This window comes from Balaenoptera musculus, chromosome 6 (assembly GCF_009873245.2).
Source record: "Balaenoptera musculus isolate JJ_BM4_2016_0621 chromosome 6, mBalMus1.pri.v3, whole genome shotgun sequence".
In the NCBI taxonomy this organism is placed as follows: domain Eukaryota; kingdom Metazoa; phylum Chordata; class Mammalia; order Artiodactyla; family Balaenopteridae; genus Balaenoptera; species Balaenoptera musculus.
In genome coordinates this window covers 68,890,376-68,912,379 of record NC_045790.1, presented here as the reverse complement: position 1 = coordinate 68,912,379, position 22,004 = coordinate 68,890,376, and the positions used below count along the sequence as shown (strand labels likewise).

The 22,004-nt window shown below is 41.1% G+C and overlaps 1 protein-coding gene across 1 annotated transcript in view; it reads right to left on the bottom strand.

Annotated features, from left to right (window-relative positions):
* The window catches only part of GDA (guanine deaminase), a 122,760-nt gene extending 102,418 nt beyond the window's left edge, over nt 1-20,342 (bottom strand). Inside the window, exon 1 of the mRNA XM_036855917.1 lies at nt 20,137-20,342. Coding sequence (XP_036711812.1) covers nt 20,137-20,259 — 123 coding nt within the window. The 5' untranslated portion in view covers nt 20,260-20,342. The remainder of the gene's footprint in view (nt 1-20,136) is intronic.
* Between the last annotated feature and the right edge of the window lie 1,662 nt (nt 20,343-22,004).

The following is a 22,004-nucleotide window of genomic DNA, read 5'->3' as shown; positions in this document are numbered from 1 at the left end:
TATAAAAATATATAAGTACTTGAATACGTAAAATATATATATTAGCTTCTATATGTTGTACATTATCTCTAGAAAAATATATAAGAAACTGGTAATAGTGGTTGTCTTTTGGGAGGGGCACTGTCATGTCCAGGAGACAGGAATAAAAACAGGACCTGCTAGCCACTACATATATCCTTTTGTAAACTTGGAATTTCCTATCATGTGCATGGATTTTTTTTTTTGGTGTATTTTTTTAAATCCCAGTTCCAGCATTTATCAGCTGTGTAACATTGGCAAATCATTACTTAATCTCACTAGGCCTCTGTCTCCTCACTCATAAAATGAGAATAAAAATACTACCTTCCTCATAAAGTTGTCGTTGGCATTAAGTGAAATGGCACAAGTAAAATGCTCAAAAGAATGCCTGGCATAGAGTAAGTATTCAGTAACACCAGCAATTTCTGCTTCCATAAATAAGGGGGTGAGATACTCTAAAGGTACAAATAACTCTATGCTGCATAAGACTTTTTAGGTAATGCTTGCAGGACACAAGGGAAGTATCAAGGTTTAAAAAAAAAGAGAGAGACTAAAAAGAGGCTCTAGGGTGAAAGAGGACCAATGAGCAGTAAGCTCAGACAAAATGCCCGGTGACCCCAACGGTCCCCAGCTCCCAACAGAAGAAAATAAAAGTCCTTTCTGGAGGACCGTATCCCCAAACCCACTTCACAGATGAGGAAGAAAGACACACAAAGGACCCAGACTAGCCCATGATCACACAATCCTATGAGTAGTAGAATCCCTTCTCTAGTTAAGGTATCCCAACTTATGGCCTAATACATTTTTTCACAATATTTAATCTATAAAATTTTCTTTAAATACAGTTCCACAAAAATCCAGTTATTAAGTTCTAAGAAATCTGTTCTCAATGAAAACAGCAATGAGATTTATGTTTCTTTCAGTCTTTATGTGTATTCCTTCTTTCTTGCTGTATCCTTTAATATAGTACTAGGAGAGTCATTTTTGCCAACCAGTATTCTATCTTTAAAATTAATATGTGCAAGTGCCCCCTCACCCAAGCTACTGCAATTGGCTCACATCAAGAGCTCAGGGATAGGCTTCCCTGGTGGCACAGTGGTTAAGAATCTGCCTGCCAATGCAGGGGACATGGGTTCGAGCCCTGGTCTGGGAAGATCCCACATGCCACGGAGCAACTAAGCCCGTGAGCCACAACTACTGAGCCTGCGCGTCTGGAGCTTGTGCTGCGCGACGGGAGAGGCCGCAACAGTGAGAGGCCCGCGCACCGCGATGAAGAGTGGCCCCGCTCGCCGCAACTGGAGAAAGCCCTCGCACAGAAACGAAGACCCAACACAGCCAAAAATAAATTAAAAAAAAAAAAAAAAAAGAGCTCAGGGATAATTATGTGTTTTCATGAGCACAGCATTCATTAGTCAAAACTGTGAGTCTAATCCAACTTTCCTGTTGTATTTTTATGGCAACCAGAGAATGCTATTTCATGTCATATTCCCTAATTTTAAAGGGGGAAAAGCACTTTATGCTTCATTCTGTTTGTTTAATTTACAGTTCATCTCTCTTCATCCCATTTGGTCATTGGGACACAGCTGTATGAATTAGCAAGAGCACCTCCTACTGGAGGTTCAGGGGACCTTTACCTGCTCTCAGAGCTGGAAGATACATTTTTTAAATTACTATTTTTTTCTATCATATGTGGTGAAATTGAAAACCTCTTTGTTTCTATCACATTAATTACAAAGACCTTCCTAGTGCCCCTGGAAAACCAAATGTTTCACAATTTCCAATTCCAGTGTGAGCTCAGTAGCCAGGTTTGTTTTTTGGGTGTTTATTTGTTTGTTTTAATCAGATTGACTACATATAGGGAATTGGATGAAAGTAGAAAAGCAAAATTTTGGTTCCATTTGTTTCTGCCAAACAGAACTCCCAAGACTTTGTACCTGCGACTGGGAGTAGCTCTTTAAATAAGTTACACCAGGACAATTAGTCCAAGGTTTGATTTACAAAGCCTACTTAAAAGTCGGTATGAACATGTATGGAAATCATGGTGGCCATCTAGAGAATATGCATACAGAGCAGCCAAGGTTTGTCAAATTGTGGCTCTATGTCCAAAAGAGTAGATTTAAAAAATAAAATCTGAGTCTGATCAGAACTATTCCATGTGATTGATACTCGCTCTTGTTTGTCTCTCTTTTCTTTGTGGTGGCTCTGGATAGACCTGATGCTAGGTTTCAAACAGCCAACATATTGTGAGTTTCATTGAACTGCCTGCTTATTAGCTCAACAAACTCAACTCTTGAAGCTAATAAAGAAATTCAGAACAAGCCCCACTACTGGCTTTGCAAATCCCTCTCCTGTATGAGGATGCCAGAGCCAAGCACTGACACTAGTTTACTTTTCCCCACTCCCAAAGCCAGTGCCTACGCCCCTGGTTCCAAAGCTCTGACATGCAACGACATAACAGCGTCCCTGAAAACCTGAGTAAGAATTAGCAAATTAGTGATCTTGGAAAGGACACATAATCGCTTTAGAAAGTTTACTGACAAACCGCCAAAATGCCTTATGAGTTTTCTCTGGTAAGACAAAAAGCCAAAAGCAAACAAAAATTTTATAACAGAGACTGGTGACTATATCCTAAGGTTTTCATATATCCCCAAATATTTGGTTACCAGTACAGCATTTAATTTCTCCCAAATCAGAGCTGCTAAAAGTACAGATTTTAGAACCAGACCATGTAGATTTAAACCCTAACTCCATCAGTTTCCAGCTATGTGACCCTGAACAAGGCACTCAATCTGTTGGTGACTCAGTTTCCTCATCTGCAAAATGGAGATATAATGGTACTTAATTCACAGAGTTGTAGTAATGATTAAATGAGTTAATACATGTAAAAGACTCAGACTAGTGCCTGGCACACAATAAATGCTATACAATCTTTTACCTTTTTTAGAGATTAATCATTTGCTTACTTGTTCATTCGTCAAATACTTGCTGAGCACATTCTATCTACCAGATGATGTGCCCAGCCTGGTGAATGTGATATGAGTAAGACATAAATCCTTGCCCTCAAGGAATTAATAATCTACAGCAGCAGCAATGCTAGTAAAAGGAAACTGCTTTGACAGCAGTACATCTTCACTTGCTCATTTTTTTAATAATTGAAGTATAGATGACTTGCAATATTATATTAGTTTGCAGTGTACAAGTAGTGATTCGATATTTTTATAGATTATGCACCACACAAAGTTACTGTAACATATTGACTATAACATATTGATCATATCCCTGTGACTTATTTATGTTATAACTGGTAGTTTATACCTCTTAATCCCCTTCACCTATTTCACCCCCCCTCCCCACTCCCCTTTTTCTGGCAACTACTAGCTTGTTCTCATGCCTGTGAGTCTGTTTCTGTTTTGTTATATTTCTTTGTTTTGCTTTTTTAGATTTCACATATAAATGAAAACATACAATATTTGTCTTTCTCTGTTTGACTTATTTCACTAGGCGTAATACCCTCCAGGTCCATCCAAGTTGTCACAAATGGCAAGATTTTACTCTTTCTATAGCTAAGTAATAGTCCACTGTATATATTTTTACCACCTCTTCTTTATCCATCCATCTGTTGATGGGCACTTAGGTTGCTTCCATATCTTGGCTATGGTAAATAATACTGCTACAAACACTGGGGTCATCAATTTTTCAAGAACATAGTAACATTTAATAAATATGCTAAGTGTGGGTTGCTTTTCACCTTCTTCATGAGAGTTACTGCATATACAAAAAGGACCAGAAATGATACTGAGGTGCTGACGCTGGAGGACAAGATGGGCTCAATGGCTGGTTAAGTGATACTGACCAGTACACCACCATGCAGCTTTAGGGATTCAGACATACACCTCCACTAAATTACAAATACCTTCCAAATTCATCTGAGAAAGTCACACCTGTGCTCACCAAGGGCCTGTTACAGGGTGTATGGCAAACAAATCATTAGGTACAGAGGCTTGGAGGAAAAATGCCAACATTTGGCTGGAAGTTGTATAAAATATACTCCTTGGCCTACCTTTTGTCATGTTCAGTAACGCATTTTACCTGGTAATGATTCAAGGCAACACATATTGTTTAAATGTACATCATATGCCCATCAAACTGTTAAGGATTCAGATAAATGTATAAGAAATAATTCTTGCCTTTTGAAAGTTTATTTTCTGGCAGAGGAAATAAAATTTATGTGCAGATAGGAAACTGAGAACAATGCACAGTGGCATGTTTCTAAGAGCCAAACTGGCATTATGAACTGAGCTGTGAAAACTCAGAGAAAGGAGAAATCAGTGAGGACAACAAAAATCAGGTTGTTTTTTGGAGGAGGTGATGGATAAGTTATAAGTAGGGAAGAGTAAGGGGTTAGGGCATTCAGGGTAAGACACAAAGATGGGGAAGCCCAAAGACATGAAAAAAATGTAAACTGATGTGTATTTATATCGTCATAATCGTCACATCATTCCTTTTCCACATATTTTCCTCTTAACTGTCTTCTCACTCTATGTACCCAATGATTTGGCATTTTTGAAGAATCCAATCCTGTCTAGATTACACGGATAGTTTTCCTTATTCTAATTTCAACTGTCATAAATCTAGCATAAATCTTGTTTTTCTCCTTCCTATTTGATTGTCTGGACAGAGAAAGAAAAAAAGAATGATTGTTCAGGCCTCCATTCATACACATACGGGTTGCAGTTTTCCCTCCTAATGTGAGTCATTTATATGTGGTTTTTTTCAACCGGATTACATCTTTCTTGCACAGTCATCCACCCGGGAGAGAGGGAGTGAGGTGAGGTTTTCTTAATTCCCTTAGAGAAGGCAGGAGTCCAAAAATGCTTCCCCAGGATCAAAGCGCATTTAAAATACAGGAAACATCTGTTTCTACTGTCTTACCTGCTTTTGTTTGTTTTAATTTCAAAACAATCTTAAATGTACAGAAAAATGATGCCTTCCCTGTTTGGTCTTAATAAAATGAAAATAGCTTCACTAGTAGCATCCCACACTTTAAAACAAAAATACTGACTGAATATCAAGACTTCCAGTGACTCTGAGGTGCTAAATTACATTTCTGAGATAAGATAGTAAAATGATTATTAAGAAGGCTGTAACTAATTCTAGACTCTGGCACATACACGTTTGCCAATGCTTTAGCGTCCACTCAAATATTTGTAAATGGGCAATACTAGCATGCTTATGTAACTTTTACAAGCACAAACATTTGTAGAAAAGCCCTCAAATAACTTAACTGGGGGAATAAAACATACGTAACTTATTTGTATTTTATTACTATTGGAGGCACTTTATGATAAATAAAAATATTACACACTTATCTCAGACGGGTTGTCTATGATCACTATCTGTATTTCCTTATCTTTCACCCATTTCAAACCCAAACCAAGATGACTATCACCCTCTCTCTCCACCAAAATAAGTCTTCGTAAGTTCAACAATAATCTCATGTTGCTAAATCCATTGGAAATTTTTCCAGTATTATTCCTCCTCTACTTCTCAGTAACATGTGACATTTGCTCTACTCCCTCCATCTTGAAGAATCCCCATCTTTTGCCTTCTATGACATTACCTTCTTGTGCTCAATCCTTACTCCACTATCTCCTACTCAGATATCTCAAGGGCACCTCAACTCAGCATGACCAAAACAGACCTCAGGGTCTGACCTCTTTCTCTGTTCCCTAACTCAATGATGTCCACCACATCCATCCAGTTGTATAAGCCTGAAATCTAGGGGAAGCTTGTCCCCACCCCATATCCAACCTGTCACCCAATCCCATTGAGTTTTTTGCATCCTTATTGTCTCACAGATGGACCTACTTCTCTCCAAGTCTACCACCACCTACCTCTCTTTCGTGGTTCACTTCAATTCCTTCCAACACATCTCCTACAGCAACCACTCTTGCTCTGCTCTAGTCTGTTCTCCGCCCTACAATTCATATATATATATATATATATATGTAGGTTTGTTTGTTTTCATTTATATATATCTTCTTTATCCATTTATCTGTTGATGGACACTTAGGTTGCTTCCATATCTTGGCTATTATAAATAATGGTGCCATGAACATTGGGGTGCATGCCTTTTTTCGAATTACTGTTTTCCTTTTCTTCAGATATATACCTAAGGGTGGAATTGCTGGTAGTTCTATTTTTAGTTTTTTGAGGAACCTCCATACTGTTTTCCATAGTGGCTGCACCAATTTACATTCCCACCAACAGTGTACTAGGTTTCCCTTTTCTCCACATCCTTGCCAACATTTGTTATTTGTGGGTTTTTTATGATAGCCATTCTGACAGGTGTGACTGTTTACATATTTTTAAAATGCAAATCTGATCTATCTTCTTCATTCTAACAGTCTTCATAGCCTTCCCATTGCCCTTGGAATAAAGGGAAAGGCCTACAAAGACACTGCCGTGGCTACTGCTCATCTCTCTGGCTTCATCTATTTCCACCCCCATCCTCCATCACAGGTTCCTAATTCCTCCACCCCACTGGGTCTTTGCATGGCCTTTCCCCTCCTTTCCTTTGCCTAGTTAACTTCCATTTAGACTTCAGACTCAACCAAATGTCACTTCTTTAGGGATGCATCTTGAAACACCTCCTCAAAATAAGCCAGGTCCTCTGGCTTCATACCTCCATAGCACTCTGCATTTTTCCTTTGTAGAGATCATATACTTATTCATGCTCATTTGATTATTGACTCTGAGTACAAATAAGGCAGCATCTGCATTCCTTTTGCTCACCATTTTATCCTGAACCCCTTTAAGTTTTTGCTCTTCATCAGCCATTATCAGTTGTTATGAGCTCCAAGGGCACTAACTCCACAGGTTAGTGAGTCCACAGGCTGGAGCTGGAGGTTCATGTCCCAGGGAGCTGGAACGGTTTCTCCCTGTGTTTTTGCACTTCAAAAAATAGTTAGGGTTTACATAAGACCACCCTCCACATGGCAGGAGGGAAACAACTTCCAAGTTAAATAGCACAAAGAAAAAAATCTGTCCCACTCTTGGAAGGCATTAACAATGTTACTTCTTCTGTTGCACCTTCACAGATATTGGCTACAACAAGCTGAGCATGTTGATTAACTATTTCCTGCCTACACAGCCAGGACTATCTGAGGGTCAAAAGGAATAGTGTACTCTCAGTATAGCAGCCCATTCTGTTCATTCTTTTACTCAGAAGCATTTATTGAATGCTGATTTTGTGCTAAAGCACCAAGTACTGTGAGGGGCAGGGGATGGATAATAAGAGCTATTGTTTTCGGAGGGTCTACCATGTTCCAGGACTGTAAATTGTAAGTGGCAATTTACAAGCAACATTTCAAGTAAATTACCATTTTATGAAGAAGTGAACACTTAAACCATAATATAAAACCAAAGGGAGAAAGCAGGCCTATATAATCTGCATTATTCCAGATCCTTAACACAGTCCAAGTTAAAGGCATTTGAAAACTTTATGAGGTCTCAGAGTTCCAATTAGAATCTACTCTTCCAAGGTTCTTAATTACTCACTAGGACATGAAACTAATTATAGCTCCCAGTGGCCAAGTACATTGTATCAAACATCCAGATTAGAAAAACCCAGAGTTCTTATTCAAACAATTATTTGGAAGATATTTTTCGTTGGCTGTACATTTTGGTGATCCTAAAGTGAACTTTTCCAACCTGGTTATCCTGCAGTAAAAAAAAAAAATCCAAGAATCGTTTATCTAACAAATATTCATCTGAGTGCCTACCTACCATGTGCTAGGAGCCGTGAATACAAAAGTGATCAAGTCATGGCCCCTGCCTTCAAGGTTGGGTTATAGGAGAGACCCACAAAATAAAGAGCCACAAAGAGGTGCCAAGCACAAACTGAGGCACAAAGAAGCCAGGTTCAGGTTCAGCTCCGCCTGCAAACGGATGGCAGGGAGCAATGTCGGCCATGACCTCCTTGAGGAAGTAACATTTAAACTAGTTTCTAAGGTACATTCAACCAGCAGAAGGAAGGTGAAGGAGGAGCATAAACAAAGACACAAGGGCGTAAACAATATGAAAGGTGGGGCAATCAGTTAGCAAGGCTAGGCCAGGAATTATCCCACAGTTAAGCAACGTGGAACCATAAAACGACTTTAAACAATAAATTGGTTTTAAAAACTTGCACATGAATGTTCACAGTAGCACTGTTGACAATAGGCAAAAGGTAGAAACAATTCAAATGTCCATCAACTGATGAATGAATAAACACAATGTTGTATATCTATACCATGGACTATTAATCAGCCATAAAAAGGAGAGGAGTTCTGACACATGCCACAACATGAGTGAACCTTGAAAACATTAAGTGAAAAAAGCCAGACACAAAGGTTACACATTGTATGTATCCATCTATATAAAATATCCAGAATAGGCAAATTTATAGAAACAGAAAGCAAATTAGTGGTTGCTCAGGGGAAGGAGGGGAGGAATAGGGAGGGACTGCTTCATGGTTAATGGGTTTCCCTTTGGGGGTGATGAACATATTCTGGAACTAGATAGTGCTGATGGTTGTACAACATTGTGAATGTGATAAATGACACTAAATTGTACACTTTAAAATGGTGAATTTTATGGAAAATTATAAAACAAAAACTAATAATGCAGAAAGTTATAAAGTGGAACATGAAAATTCTTCTCCACATCCCCAACTCTCCAATCCTACTCTACAAAACTAAATGTTATTTAGGTTTTTAATTTTAATATTGCCTCCCAGAAATGTGTTTTATATGTGTGTACATAAGTGTGTGGGTGAATGGAGAGTGTTGTATGGTCATACGATACAGTTTTTTGTCCATTTAAACTATTGGGAAATCTTTGGGTTCTTAAAATTCCTATATCAGTATATGTAAGTCTAGAAGGACTCACTTTAAATTAGAATTACCTTATAATTGTTTAGCCTTCAAAGTTTTTTTAACTCACGAATCAATAGCTGGTTGATAAATTGAGATCAACACAGCTGGGTTTTCAGGTGGAGGTTACTGAGGAAAGTTCATTCTGTCAAAATAATTTTTTAAAACCCAGTAACAGGCTGAGAAGAGAAAAAGCATTGTGACTATATAAGCAGGTCTAATGGTGATGCCAACCTGAGCAGAACCATGATGAGAAGAGAAGGCATGAAGGGTATTTATTATGAAACGGTTTCAGGTAACAGTGCATGAATAACTAATTCATGAAAAACAAATCACCATTTCACAAGCAAAGGCACCAACTTCAACAGTCAAAAGATTTTGAAAAACAGATCTCAATTAGAAGTTAAATTTAAAGTTAATGTTAATCAACTCTACTCCAATATAAGAGAAAAAAAATCTACCTCATATGATTGTAGAGTATTAATGTGATAAAAGATAAAATATCTAACACAGCATGTAGTCTATTGTTTGATGCTTAAAATATATCAAATACTTTAAAAAAGAAAAAAAATAAAGTTAATGTAATTTATCCTTTAGAGTCAATAAGTTAGTGTAATAACGTCAATGAAACAACGCTTTCATAAAGGAAAAGGGTAAGGCTTTTTAGAAGGTAGGAAATAATGTCAAAGTAAGATTTTGGGGGAGATGATCAACATTTATTGCTCAGTCTTTTTCTTTTTTTTTCTGTCCACGCCTTGTGGCTGTGGGATCTTAGATCCCCAACCAGGGATTAAACCTGGGCCCTCGGCAGTGAGAGTGCAGAGTGCTAACCACCGGACTGCCAGTAAATTCCCTATTGCTCAGTCTTAAAAAATGTATCAGAAGAGATGAATCTGTCTTCACCTTTAATCTTAGGGATTAAATTGGTATTAACAATTTAAGTACAGAACGCTATTATAACTTTGCCATTTGACTATCTGAAAACAAAGAGCTACACAGTGGCTTTAGGAGAGAGAAGTCATCCAATGTAGAGTAATCAGATGTTTATTTCAAAGTTAGGATTTACACTCTGAGTCTCAGTTTCCTTGTCAATAAAATAAGGAAAAGTATTGTCACCCAGGGGATGAGGTCAAGGGTCCTTAATCTGTACCTAAACTGTCTCTGTAAAGCACAAGTGCACCTGTCTCAGGCAAGGAGACAAAGAAGTGCCCCACTTCTGGTAAACTCTCTACTCCAGGCAAACTTGCAGAAAACCAAAAACTGACTGTATCTTCTAGTTGTTTTTACATAATTAGAACAAGAGCGCTTAACCACAAGAAACTGGCATAAGCTAGCCGAATTAAAAATTGGAACAAAGGTCTCTCTACAGCTCATTACCGTCTCACTGTAATAAGATCTCTTCCCACCTGCGCCATGCTGGTTAAACCCACTTCTGACCCAGACACTGAAGGACCATACAAGGGCTGAAAATAGGCGTGGGCTGCATTCTGGAAAATCACCACCCCTTTCCACAAGTCAGGATAATAAAAGATGCCCGTGCCCCATAGCCTCCTTCACCTTTTTCTATAGGAATTTCGCCTTGCCTGTAATGGGGAGAAGGTGATTTTAGAGCATGAGCTCCTCCGTCTCCACTCTTTGGCCAACGAATAAAGTTTCTGTTTGCTACTAAAAAAGTAATTTCACCTTATTGATATGAACAATAACCAGGTAGGGAAAGAACCTAATCAGGAATCGGTAATAGTTTCACCTCATAAAGTAGTCAGGAGAATTATGCTTTGCAAAGCACTGAGTACAGAACCTAGCACATAACAAGTGTCTAATAAATGTTCAATATTATTGTAGTTGTTAATGTGAGCAATAGCACCATCAATGTACCTCCTGTCTATGAGTTTATAACCCAGTGTCATGGGCTAGAAACCCAATGCAATGTAAGAAGATGACTTACACACAAAATTATTTCCTTTTTATTCATGTTATAGTATTTTAATGCACATCTGCTTAACATAACAAATGTGCTACTTATATTTTTATTGATCAAACTTTTAAAATCATAATTTAAATATACCATGGAACTCATTTTTAAAACTTACTGTTGTAGTTGAGTGACCAACTGAGAATTTATCTTGTATTTTGTTTTCTTAGTGCCTTGGATGCACCGGGAAAGAATAACACATTGTTCTCCTCCCTAGAGTGGGAGCTAAATATTAAGACCAGTGTGACCACAGCAGTCTGTATGAGTTGTTCTAGAACAAACAGCACAGGGGTGTGGAGTTGCCACTGAGCTGACCTAGAGGAAAGCCCTTTCCAGCCTGGACAGAACAGCATAGTAATGGCAGACAGATGGCTGGGATTAGCACCCAAGTGTAGCATCGTGTGGTCACAAAGGGCAGCCACGGCCACCATGGAAATGGATTTCTCACCAATGTCAATGGGTTTGAAATTATTGAATAGTCTCTTGTGAGGCTCCTCAACATCCACAAAGTTGGATTAGCAGTAAAGGTAGGTGGTTCTGAATTTTACTGGCAACACGAAACAAACTGCACTCCAGGCTTATGCCAATAACTACTAGGCTCCTCCCTCTTGGTGTTCATCATAACCCCATCCAAAGGACCACTCTTAGCAGTACCTGGAAGACATGGAGTCCTGCCACCCCTCTGACATCCTGAAGTCCATCTCTAGGACATTTCAGAACAGCCAAGACCTGGGTACCTGGACCACCTCCCACTGTCCCCTCCCCACAGCTTCAGCACTACAGAATAGTTTTATGGACCCCCTTCTTCCTGTCACATCTTCAGCTCAAGAGAGGCAATCCTATGAAATGCTACCTTGCACTGGAAAGTTGTTAAGCATAATTATAAGAGACAGTGTCCATCTAGGAGAAATTCCCATCCGAACTCAGCATCAAGAACAGGGGTGTTCCTCTTGAGCAACTGCTTTTAGTACAGATATTGCCAGCTAGGTAACACGTGTCCTTTTAATGGCTGGCACCTAGGAAAGTTAGAGGCCAATAAGAGTGTAGGTCATTTCGAGATGCATTTTAAATCTAATTCCTAGCTTTGTTTTATGTCAACAACTGACTCTTCTCCCTTAAATGTATAAAAGCATCACCACTTGCCTGTGCCCTCTAGAGCTGCCTTAAATCCTTTCTACAAAAAGGGGGTTGTAAACACATGACCGATTGGATTCTCTTCTTGCAGGTAAGGGAAGTCCACCTGGCCTTTATCCCTAAATAGTCAGATCAATGCCCATTAAGTGAATGGGCATGCCATAGGCCTGCAGGAGATCCTGCCCACCACCTCTGCACCTGTCAGAAGCTCCCAGTCAGCCATGTGTCAGATACACCAACACCTATGCTGCCTCACAGCCACAGCGCTGAATCAACCAGACTGCCAAGAAATTCCAGGAATTAACAGACAACTTTACAGAACCAGAAGGGCGGCAAACTCCAGTCATGCCCAGTAGTGTTGCTTCAAGGCCTCGAAGAATAAGTCAAATAGTGCTTTAAAAAAAAAACAAAACAGAACTCTGGAATTAGAAATGTCTTTTTTTTAAATCATCACACACAAATGTCTTTGTACTACACATCACTTTCAAAACACTTTTCTGATCACCTACTTTGTGTTAAAACAATAAGACAATGTTGAGGAGCCTTAAAGACAATAGAGTGTCAGCCCTCCTCATGACAGGAGGCAGCCAGAACTCCTGGAAAGAGCACGAACCTTGGAAATTAGACGGACTTGGGTGTGATTCTTGGTTTTGCCACTTACTCACCGTGACTGCAGTCAAGTCAACTAACTAGCTGACCCTCCATTTCCTCATTTGTAGAGTAGGGATCATGAAGAAGAAGAAGATTGATGATGATGATGATGACGATGATGATGATGATGATGATGATGATGATGTCTCATCTCAGAACTGCTGACGTATAAAGAATCTGGCAGAGTGTCTGACACAAATTATGACTTAATAAACGTTACCTTCTCTCCAGTTCACCTCCCATTTGTCAAAGAACTTTAAATCAGTTCAATGAGTGAGAACATTCTATAAAGCTAAGTATAATCAAAGGCAAAAGTGAGGACTTCCCTGGTGGCGCAGTTGGTTAAGAATCTGCCTGCCAATGCAGGGGGCATGGGTTCAAGCCCTGGTCCGGGAAGATCCCACGTGCCGCGGAGCAACTAAGCCCGTGCACCACAACTACTGAGCCTGTGCTCTAGAGCCTGCGAGTCACAACTACTGACCCCGTGTGCCACAACTACTGAGGCCCACGTGCCTAGAGCCTGTGCTCCACAACAAGAAAAGCTACCACAATGAGAAGCCCGTGCACCACAACGAAGAGCAACCCCTGCTCGCGGCAACTAGAGAAAGCCAGCCGGCGCTCAGCAACAAAGTCCCAATGCAGCCCAAAATAAATTAATTAATTAAAAAAAAAAAAGGCAAAAGTTAAATAATCACTTTAGCGAGAGAAAAATAATAACAATGGCCAGTATTTACTGAGCAATTACTATATGCCGAGTGCTTTACATACACTATCTCGTCTGCCTTACCTCTTCTTCAGGGTGCTGTTGTCCACATTTTATAAGTGAGGGTACCAAGGCTCAAATATGTTAGGAAATGTTTCCAAGTAAGTGGCAGAGCTGGGGTTTGAATCCACATAATCTGACTCCAGAAGCCATGCTCTTAACCACCAGGAAAACACTGGTGTGAATATATATGCAAATTTTATGGAAAAACAAAAGGTAATTTATTTCAACTGGGGGACGGTCGCCAGAGAAGCTTTTGGGAAGAAGGGGACATCAGAACTGGGCCTTGGAGGAAAAGCAAGATTTCATTTTGACAGAGGTGGAATGGAAAAGGGATTATATAAAGGAGGACTATTCCAGGCTGAGGGATTGGCACCAACAAGGTGGAGGTGTAAAAAGATGTGATGTGCTGGGAAACAGTGAGAAATTGGCATGGATAGATATCCCTCAGCTTGTGGATACCTCATGGTAATCCTACTCCTATTTGCAAGAGAGAAGGATGGAACAGGAGGAAGTATTAGGAAAGCAGGTTAGGGCCAAAGTCATGTCTAAAATATCTTCCTGGGGCATTTGGATCTTAGAGGCAATAGAGAGCCATAGGTAGTTGCAAAAGAGAAGATACATGACACTACCCATGCTCCAGGAAAGTAACTGTCAGTAATGTGGAAGAGATATTAGAATGGGGGAAGAGAAAACGGTTAGGAGGTTCCTGTAATACTTCAGGCAAGAGGCAATGGAAGGCTGGACAGGGCCAATGAAAATGGAAAGGGTGTGCACAAAGATACCCCAGGGGATAACTGGGGGGACCTGAATACTGATATGGGTGCCTGGAAAGACACTGACATTTTTGGCAAATAAGGAGAAGACAGAAACGGAAAAAGGAGAAGGCAGCTAGCAGTCCTTTGAAAAATAATATGATTCTTTGAAAAAGTGGTATAATTGTTAGAGGTGCTTTGAGCTGCAATTGACAGAAGGGTAGACAATAAAGACATTTCATTATCTCGCAAAAGAAGTCAAGGTAGTAGGCAGCTCCAGGGACCGTTAACTACTCAATATTATTCACGTATGTATTCAATGATGTTCAAAGAGGGACTAGGTTGGTGCCTCTGAAAACCTCTTAATTTTTTCCTCATAGTCTCAAACAGTGGTGGCAGCAGCTCCACTCCTCGCATGAAAGTATCCAAAAAATGAAGGACTTCTCTTCCCACATCTGTGTCTATTTATTAGGGAAAAAAATATTTCCCAGAAGCCCCTGAGATGACTTCCTGAATGCTGGAATGGCATCACTGGCCACCCTTAGCTACCTGGAAACTGGAAAAATAAGTATCCAGCAAACAGGATTATGATTACTATGACTGGCTTACACCATGATCTATCCATGAGCCAAGTATATTGCAGGCTATCAAACTCAGGAAGTGTTAATAAGGAAGAAGTGGTTATGGCTAGTGAGTGGGTAACCAACAGGGTCTGCCATGAGCATTTTGAACAAAGCAATCTGCCTTCCAGAAAATGGGAATTTACAGGATGATAATGTGATCCTTGGGCACGAACACGTTTCTGATGAAAGTGAAGCCCTGATTCAGCAGCCTCAGAAGGGATAGCTTATCCCAAATTCCCGCTTCAAAATGATAAGATATCCTGAGGTCTTGAGCTTATAGGAAGACGGGTCTTCACCTGCCCAAGCAGAAGGAAAAGATGACACACAACCACTAAGATTTGTGATTCAGACTATGATAACTCCTGGTAGAGCAAGGTGATGATGCAGTCACAGGTGAAACACAACTCTTGCTCCTCCTAGCAGTTTTAGAAATTACAGAACATTGACTCATTTCCCTTAACCAGGGCTATTTAACCCTCTTCTGCATGTTCAAGTCCTGTGTGTTCTTTAATGTCCAGTTCAATTTTGGCTTCCTTCATCAAGTTTTTCCTATCACCAACCAATTTGTATCCCACCATACTATTTAATACATTCACAAACATCTTTCTAATCCTATCATCAAATCCAATTAATTTGACCTAAATAGTTACCAATTCTGTCCACCTCTTTCCATCTCCATTGCTGATAATAACTGCTGATGTTTACTGGGCATGTGCTATGCTGCAAGGCATTATTCTATGCACTTTACAATTATTAATTCATTTAGTCTTTTCAATAGCTCAGTGAGGTAGATTATAGTAATCATTTTATACATGAGGAAACTTGGAAGTAGAATTGTTAAGTAACTTATTCAAATTCACATAGGTAATAAGTGATAGAAGTACTCTTGAGAGTTCATTTCTTAATTGATACATTACACTGCCTCTCTCTTCTAAGCCACATCCCATTTCACCTAAACTACTGCAACAGGATCCTATCTGATCTCCTTGCCTGCACTTAACTCCTCTCCAATGCATTCTTTATCCTGAAGCTAAAATGATCTTTAAAAAAAAAATGCAAAATTTGGTCATGGCACAATCCCTCCCCCAACTCCCTATGCCCTGCCTACCTCTCCAGATTTACATTGTGTTATCCTCTCCTAGAACTTTGGATTCTGACCACCTTGATGTTTTCATTCCTTCCTACCCCAGGGCCTTTGCACAGGCTATTCCCTCTACCTAGAAGGCTCTTCCCTACCTCCCAGATTAGTTCAAGTTCTGACAGGTCATAGCAGATTCTGTTAATCACGAGATGATCAACCTCACAAGGGCAGGGCAGAGTTTGCATATTTCATTCATCAGTGTATCTCCAGCAATGAGCCCAGTCTTTGGTTCAGGAATCAATCCACTTTTATTACAGGTAAAATTCTAAGCTCCCTTGCTAAAAGTGCAAGTTCACTGAGGTCAGGGACTGTGCCTCAGGGAGGTAGGCTACTCTAGTAAATAGAATATGGGCTTCCATGTCCTGGCTATTGTAAATAGAGCTGCAATGAACATTGGGGTGCATGTGTCTTTTTGAATTATGGTTTTCTCAGGGTATATGCTCAGTAGTGGGGATTGCTGGGTCATATGGTAATTCTATTTTTAGCTTTTTAAGGAACCTCCACACTCTTCTCCATAGTAGCTGTATCAATTTACATTCCCACCAACAGTGCAAGAGGGTTCCCTTTTGTCCACACCCTCTCCAGCGTTTATTGTTTGTAGATTTTTTGATGATGGCCATTCTGAAAAAGGAACAAAATTGGGTCATTTGTAGAGATGTGGATGGACCTAGAGTCTGTCATACAGAGTGAAGTAAGTCAGAAAGGGAAAAACAAATATTTTATATTAACGCATATATGTGGACTCTAGAAAAATGGTACAGATGAACCAATTTGCAGGGCAGGAACAGAGATGCAGACGTAGAAAACGGATGTGTGGACACTGGTGGGGAAGGGGGTGGGATGAATTGGGAGGTTAGGATTGACATATATACACTACCATGTGTACAGTAGATAGCTAGTGGGAACCTGCTGTATAGCACAGGGAGCTCAGCTCCGTCCTCTGCGGTGGCCACAGCAGAATATGACACAGCATTGTAAAGCAACTATACCCCAATTAAAAAAAGAGAGAGAGAGAGAGAATATGGGCTTTGGCCATGTTAATTCAAAATCCGTCTCTGGATGCATGATTTTTCAAGTCTCAACTTTCCCAACTTTAAGAGGAGATAATCACACTGAAGACTAAAAGAGACACTGAAAATGATGTGCTAGCGAACTGGCAGCAACTGCTGTTTAGATCTTTCTTCCTAGTTGCATCTTTGTGTCCCAGAGGGTCAATGGCATGAGCAGTGAGGCTGCACACCAGAGGTCCAGTGACCTCCCCCACTTCCCACATATTTCATCCCAGGCCATGGCTTCCTTCTCTACCTGTTGGCCTGCATGGGTGCCACCATGTGGAAATATGCAAAAATGCTACAGTGAGCAAGAGGTTAAGGATTTGCTAGGCACAGAGGGAAGGAAGGGGACAAAATGAACATGGTATGTGTTGCGTATCCACTAAGTGACAGGAATTTTCATACATTATCTCATTTAATCCTTAGCAAAAGTATCTGATTCTACAAGTGAGGAAATTGAGGCTCAGAGAGGTTAAGGTCTCACCCATGGACTTTGAACATGTAGGTGGTGGAGACCTGACTTGAACTCAGGTCTCCATAGGACTTGCTCCTGCTACCCCAGGGCACTACTTCCAAAATGATTCTCTTCCTTGCTGTTGCTTTCAGCTAAGTGTGCTTAAAAGACCCAAGACATCTTTACCTATCTTTAAAGTCAACCTGACCCTGCTGGAAGAATCAGATAATTTAGTAATATTTGAGCACACAGTGTCTCACAATTAATTACCTATCTGCAAATGAATTACACATGCTGGAGTTTTTCTTTCAAAAAGCTACATGCCACTTGAGGAGAAAAACTAACTCTGAATTCAAAATGCCCAATACTAAAATATTGACTAGAGAATTTTTTTTAAAATTAACCTAATTTTGAATGAGTTTTAATTAATGAACTAAAAGCAGTTAATCATTACCATTCTCTGGGCCTAAATGAAATGAAAGATTAGGTCTAGAAGGGAGAGGGAGGACAGAGGAAATCATGTCCCGTCTCTCTGAGATGCTACCCCAGCCCAGGGCTGGAAACGGAGAACTGAGCACCCAAGACCCCACATAACTGGCTGCATCACACAACCTATATACTGAGGTTACCCAAAATGTAATCCATCCACTACCTGTGTCCGAATCTCCTGGGACCTTTGTTGGAATGCCACTTCCTAGGACCTAATCCAGGCCTACAGATTCAGATTCTCTGAAGACGACACCCAGGAACTGGCATTTTAACAAACACCCCAGATGTTTCTGATTCATCCCAAGGTTTGAGAACAGCTTTGGGAGCTCAGTAAAAGTATAAAGATCAGCTGCATATTTATTTACTTCATGGGAATATAATTTTCTGTAAGAACCTTGAAAAGTTTTAAATGAATAATATGTTTATCCCAGCAACTCTAAAGGTGAGGCAGTCCCATTTTCAAATGAAAGAAAATCAAGTCTTAAAATATATATGACATGTCCACCCTTTACACACAGTCAGGAATTAACTGCCTTGCACTTAGCAGGAGAGCGATAAAACAGTTGCCATTTCACTGACTAGGACATTGTATACTGTAAATCTAATCCAGTTGATTAACTCACCTTTGTATCTGATTCCTAGTTAATTTTATCTTGTGGGGGAATGGCATTTTTCTAAATTTATAACTTCAATATGCTCCTTAGATATAAATAGACTCCCTGACTCAACTACTAATTTCATGTTCAGGACACTCTTTTATTCTTCTTCTGTGCAACCCCCAGAAAAGGTAAAGTTTTAGATAAATTACTTCCTTTTCTTCCTCCTCTCCACTGGTTAAAGGCAGTCCCCTAGTCAATTCTCTCACCTGCTATCCTACCAATTCAAATCTTGGAAATGAAAATTTAAATTTTAAAAAGAAACCTAATTGTTGAACAATTCCTTGTGATTAAGCAAATACCTCTAATCTTTCCCTGGTTTAGCAGTCTCTCTTCCTTTGCTTCTTGGGACTTGTCCCAAGCCTAAGGCGTCCCTGAAACTTGAGGGTCAAGTACCCAAGGCAACAATTCATCAGTCTCAGGGTTTATTGGAGTCTCCCCATTTGGGAGAGCTCTGAGAGTTTCATCACCTTGGAAACACAACAGCAGGCTCCCTGAATATACACAGGGAGTATAGATTTTTAAGCACCAAAAGAAAACAGGGTTTAGTTATCCCCAAATGTAAGAGTCACGATTCAAAACTGTCACTGACTTGGAAGCATCTTTAGTCAGGAATAGTATCTTCAAGCTGACAAGTTCCAAATATGTGTACTTATGCTAACCAAACCGGTAGTTGGGGAAAAGCTCAAAAATAACCCATCTCTATCTTTAATTTTTCTCCTAAAAATGGAATGGCTTCCACTGAAACTGGCCAGGCCACTGCCAATACAGTTACCACTGTTGTGTATGGAAGAGTCAAGTTACCTATGTCGTTTGCAGAAATCCTGATTTTGGAAACATAAGTGTGAAAGATACTCTCATAGAAGACATTTTGAACCTTAAAATGGAACTGCTTGCTTTGATGCAAATGGCTGGGGGGGGGGGGTTGGGTGGGTAATTTATCTCAGACTATCTTTTCTAGTATTACAAGTTATCTAGTCTGAATCATTCATATATGGTTTGCTGAATGATCAGGTGAATGAAATCAGTTCTTTACTTATTCCAATGCACTGAAAGGGCTCAACAACACTGATCAAATGACCCTTCTGTTATTTCTTTCACAATAAATTCAATCAAATTTACGGAGCGCCTAGGCGGTGCCAGGCACTGTGTCAGGCGCCTGAGATACAAAAATGAATGAAGCGCGCTGCTAGTTTATTAATGATCTCTTAAGATTTGGCAGGGCATAGCCTCGCTCCCTGCCACCACAGCCTGCATGGCTGTCGAACCAATCGTGGGTGTGCGTACTCCACGGCTCCCAGCACCTGGGAACACTTTACTCCCAGTCCAGCCCACGAACCCAGTGCCAGGGCTCTCCCGGTGTTCTCCCAAAGCCAAAACGCTCAAGTTCAACTCTGGCGCCGCGGCGCCCGCTCCACACGGAGCTAACTCCGGGCTCCGCGGCTCACGCGGCGAGCTTCCTTCCACCTGTCCGCCCGCCCGTCAGGGTGCGCCAGACCCCGCACCCGCTTACTTTGCCGCTGTCGCTCACACCAAGGAGGTGATCCCGCAGCACCTCCATGGGGCAGGTCCAGGTGGAGTGGACGAACGTCCCTCGGAAGATGTGCGCCAGGGGCGGCATCCGGGCGGCACACATGACAGCGGTGGAGCGCAGCGCGGAGTCCGCGGCCCAAGGAGGGCGCACCGGGGCGGAGGCGCGGCGAGGACTCCCTGCGGCTGCGGGCAGCTGCCAAGCCGGCACCAGCGCCGGCCTCGTCCTGCCCCCGCTTCCCCGCGCGATCGCCTGCCCCCTGCAGACCGCGCCCAGGGGCTGGCTCCCTGCCTCCTCGATGCCAATAGGATTTTTTTCTCCCGTGAGTTGGCTCCAGTCTCTCCTCCCCTGCTTTAGTTTTTGATACGTTAACTCTTTGAGTTTCCAAAATCACCGTTCACGCTGCGGTTCTTTTAACCCTTGGTTGTTGTCACCCACCCAGGGGGCGGGAGATGAAGGAAGGAGCTGGAGAATTCAGGATTCCATCCCTGTACCTTTAACTGGTCATTAAATTTCCTTTTGCCGCGGGCCCCAACTTCCTCCACCTTCCTTTAGTTGGCACGCCCAGAGTTGCATCTATCTGCTTTCTCTGCCCTTTAAACTCTTAGGACTATTTGTGGCCAAACCCTGGACATTTTCAACCTGTAGTACCACAAGGTCTGAACGGGCACAAGTTCAGTGCCAGGGTGACAGGTCTGTTAGGGCTGCCTACTTTACCAACCAGTTTCATTTTCTGTGGGCTGCAGAATTTGTCCTAACCTGATGTTCTGAAAGCATGTCTTACAGAATTATGGGGGCCCCACCGGTGGAGGCTAATCTTGACCCCAAAGTTCCTCTCTTCACCTGAGGCCAATGTTTTGGCCCTTGTGTCCACCCACAAACAACTCCAATTCCAGTTTTTCTCATACCTAAAATAAATGAATCTCTTTGATTTACTTCCAGTTGTACAGGGGGAGAAAATTAAGTACTCAAGCCAAGTAGCCAGAAATGGCAGTGTGGCATGGCTTGGTGGAAAGAGTCCTGGATTAGGAATCAAGAGACTATGGTCAGTGCAGGTGGGACTCGGCATCCTTATCCTTGTTTGTGAAAATGGAACTTGGACTGCGTGGTTGCTAAGACTGATTCTAGGTCAGCATTCCTTCCCTACAGTATGTGCACAAAGTACTTTACTAAGTTCCTCCAGGAAGAAGAACTGGTTTCCACTCAGGGCCTTTGCACATGCTGCTCCTTCTGCCCCTAATGCCTCCTGTGGATACTCACATGACTGGCTCTTCTCATCACTGGTTTGCCTCAAGTGTCAGCTCTTCAGAGTAACCTCCCTCCAACACCAAGCTAATAGCACGTCCCCATCCCTGGCAGTTTCTATCGCATTAAACTATTTTGTTTCTTTTATTGCATTTATCATATCCATTCTCATTTATTTTATGCTTTTTCATTTATTTCTGCTTCCCTTCCCCCAGTACACACACACACAGAGTAATAGAAGCACCACAAGAACAGCAGTCTTATACCTAGAACAGTGCCTGGTGTTTCATACATATTGAATGAATGAATGAATGAATGAATGGTTTTTCTGGGAGCAGAGCAGTAACCTGAGATAAATATCTATTTTGGCTCCTACATAAAGGATAAGGGTTTCACATTGCCGTGCATGAGCAAGCTTTCTCTGAATTGCTGCTTTTATGACACAGGGGTAGCTTATATAAATGATTCATTCCCTTCTCAGTTCCTTCACCTCCCCCTTACCAAGGTGTAGGGTGACCAACTATGGGGACTTTTCTTGCTGTAACACTGAAAGTCTCACAATGCAGGAAACTCCTCAGTCCCAGGCACACCAAGCTGGTTGATCA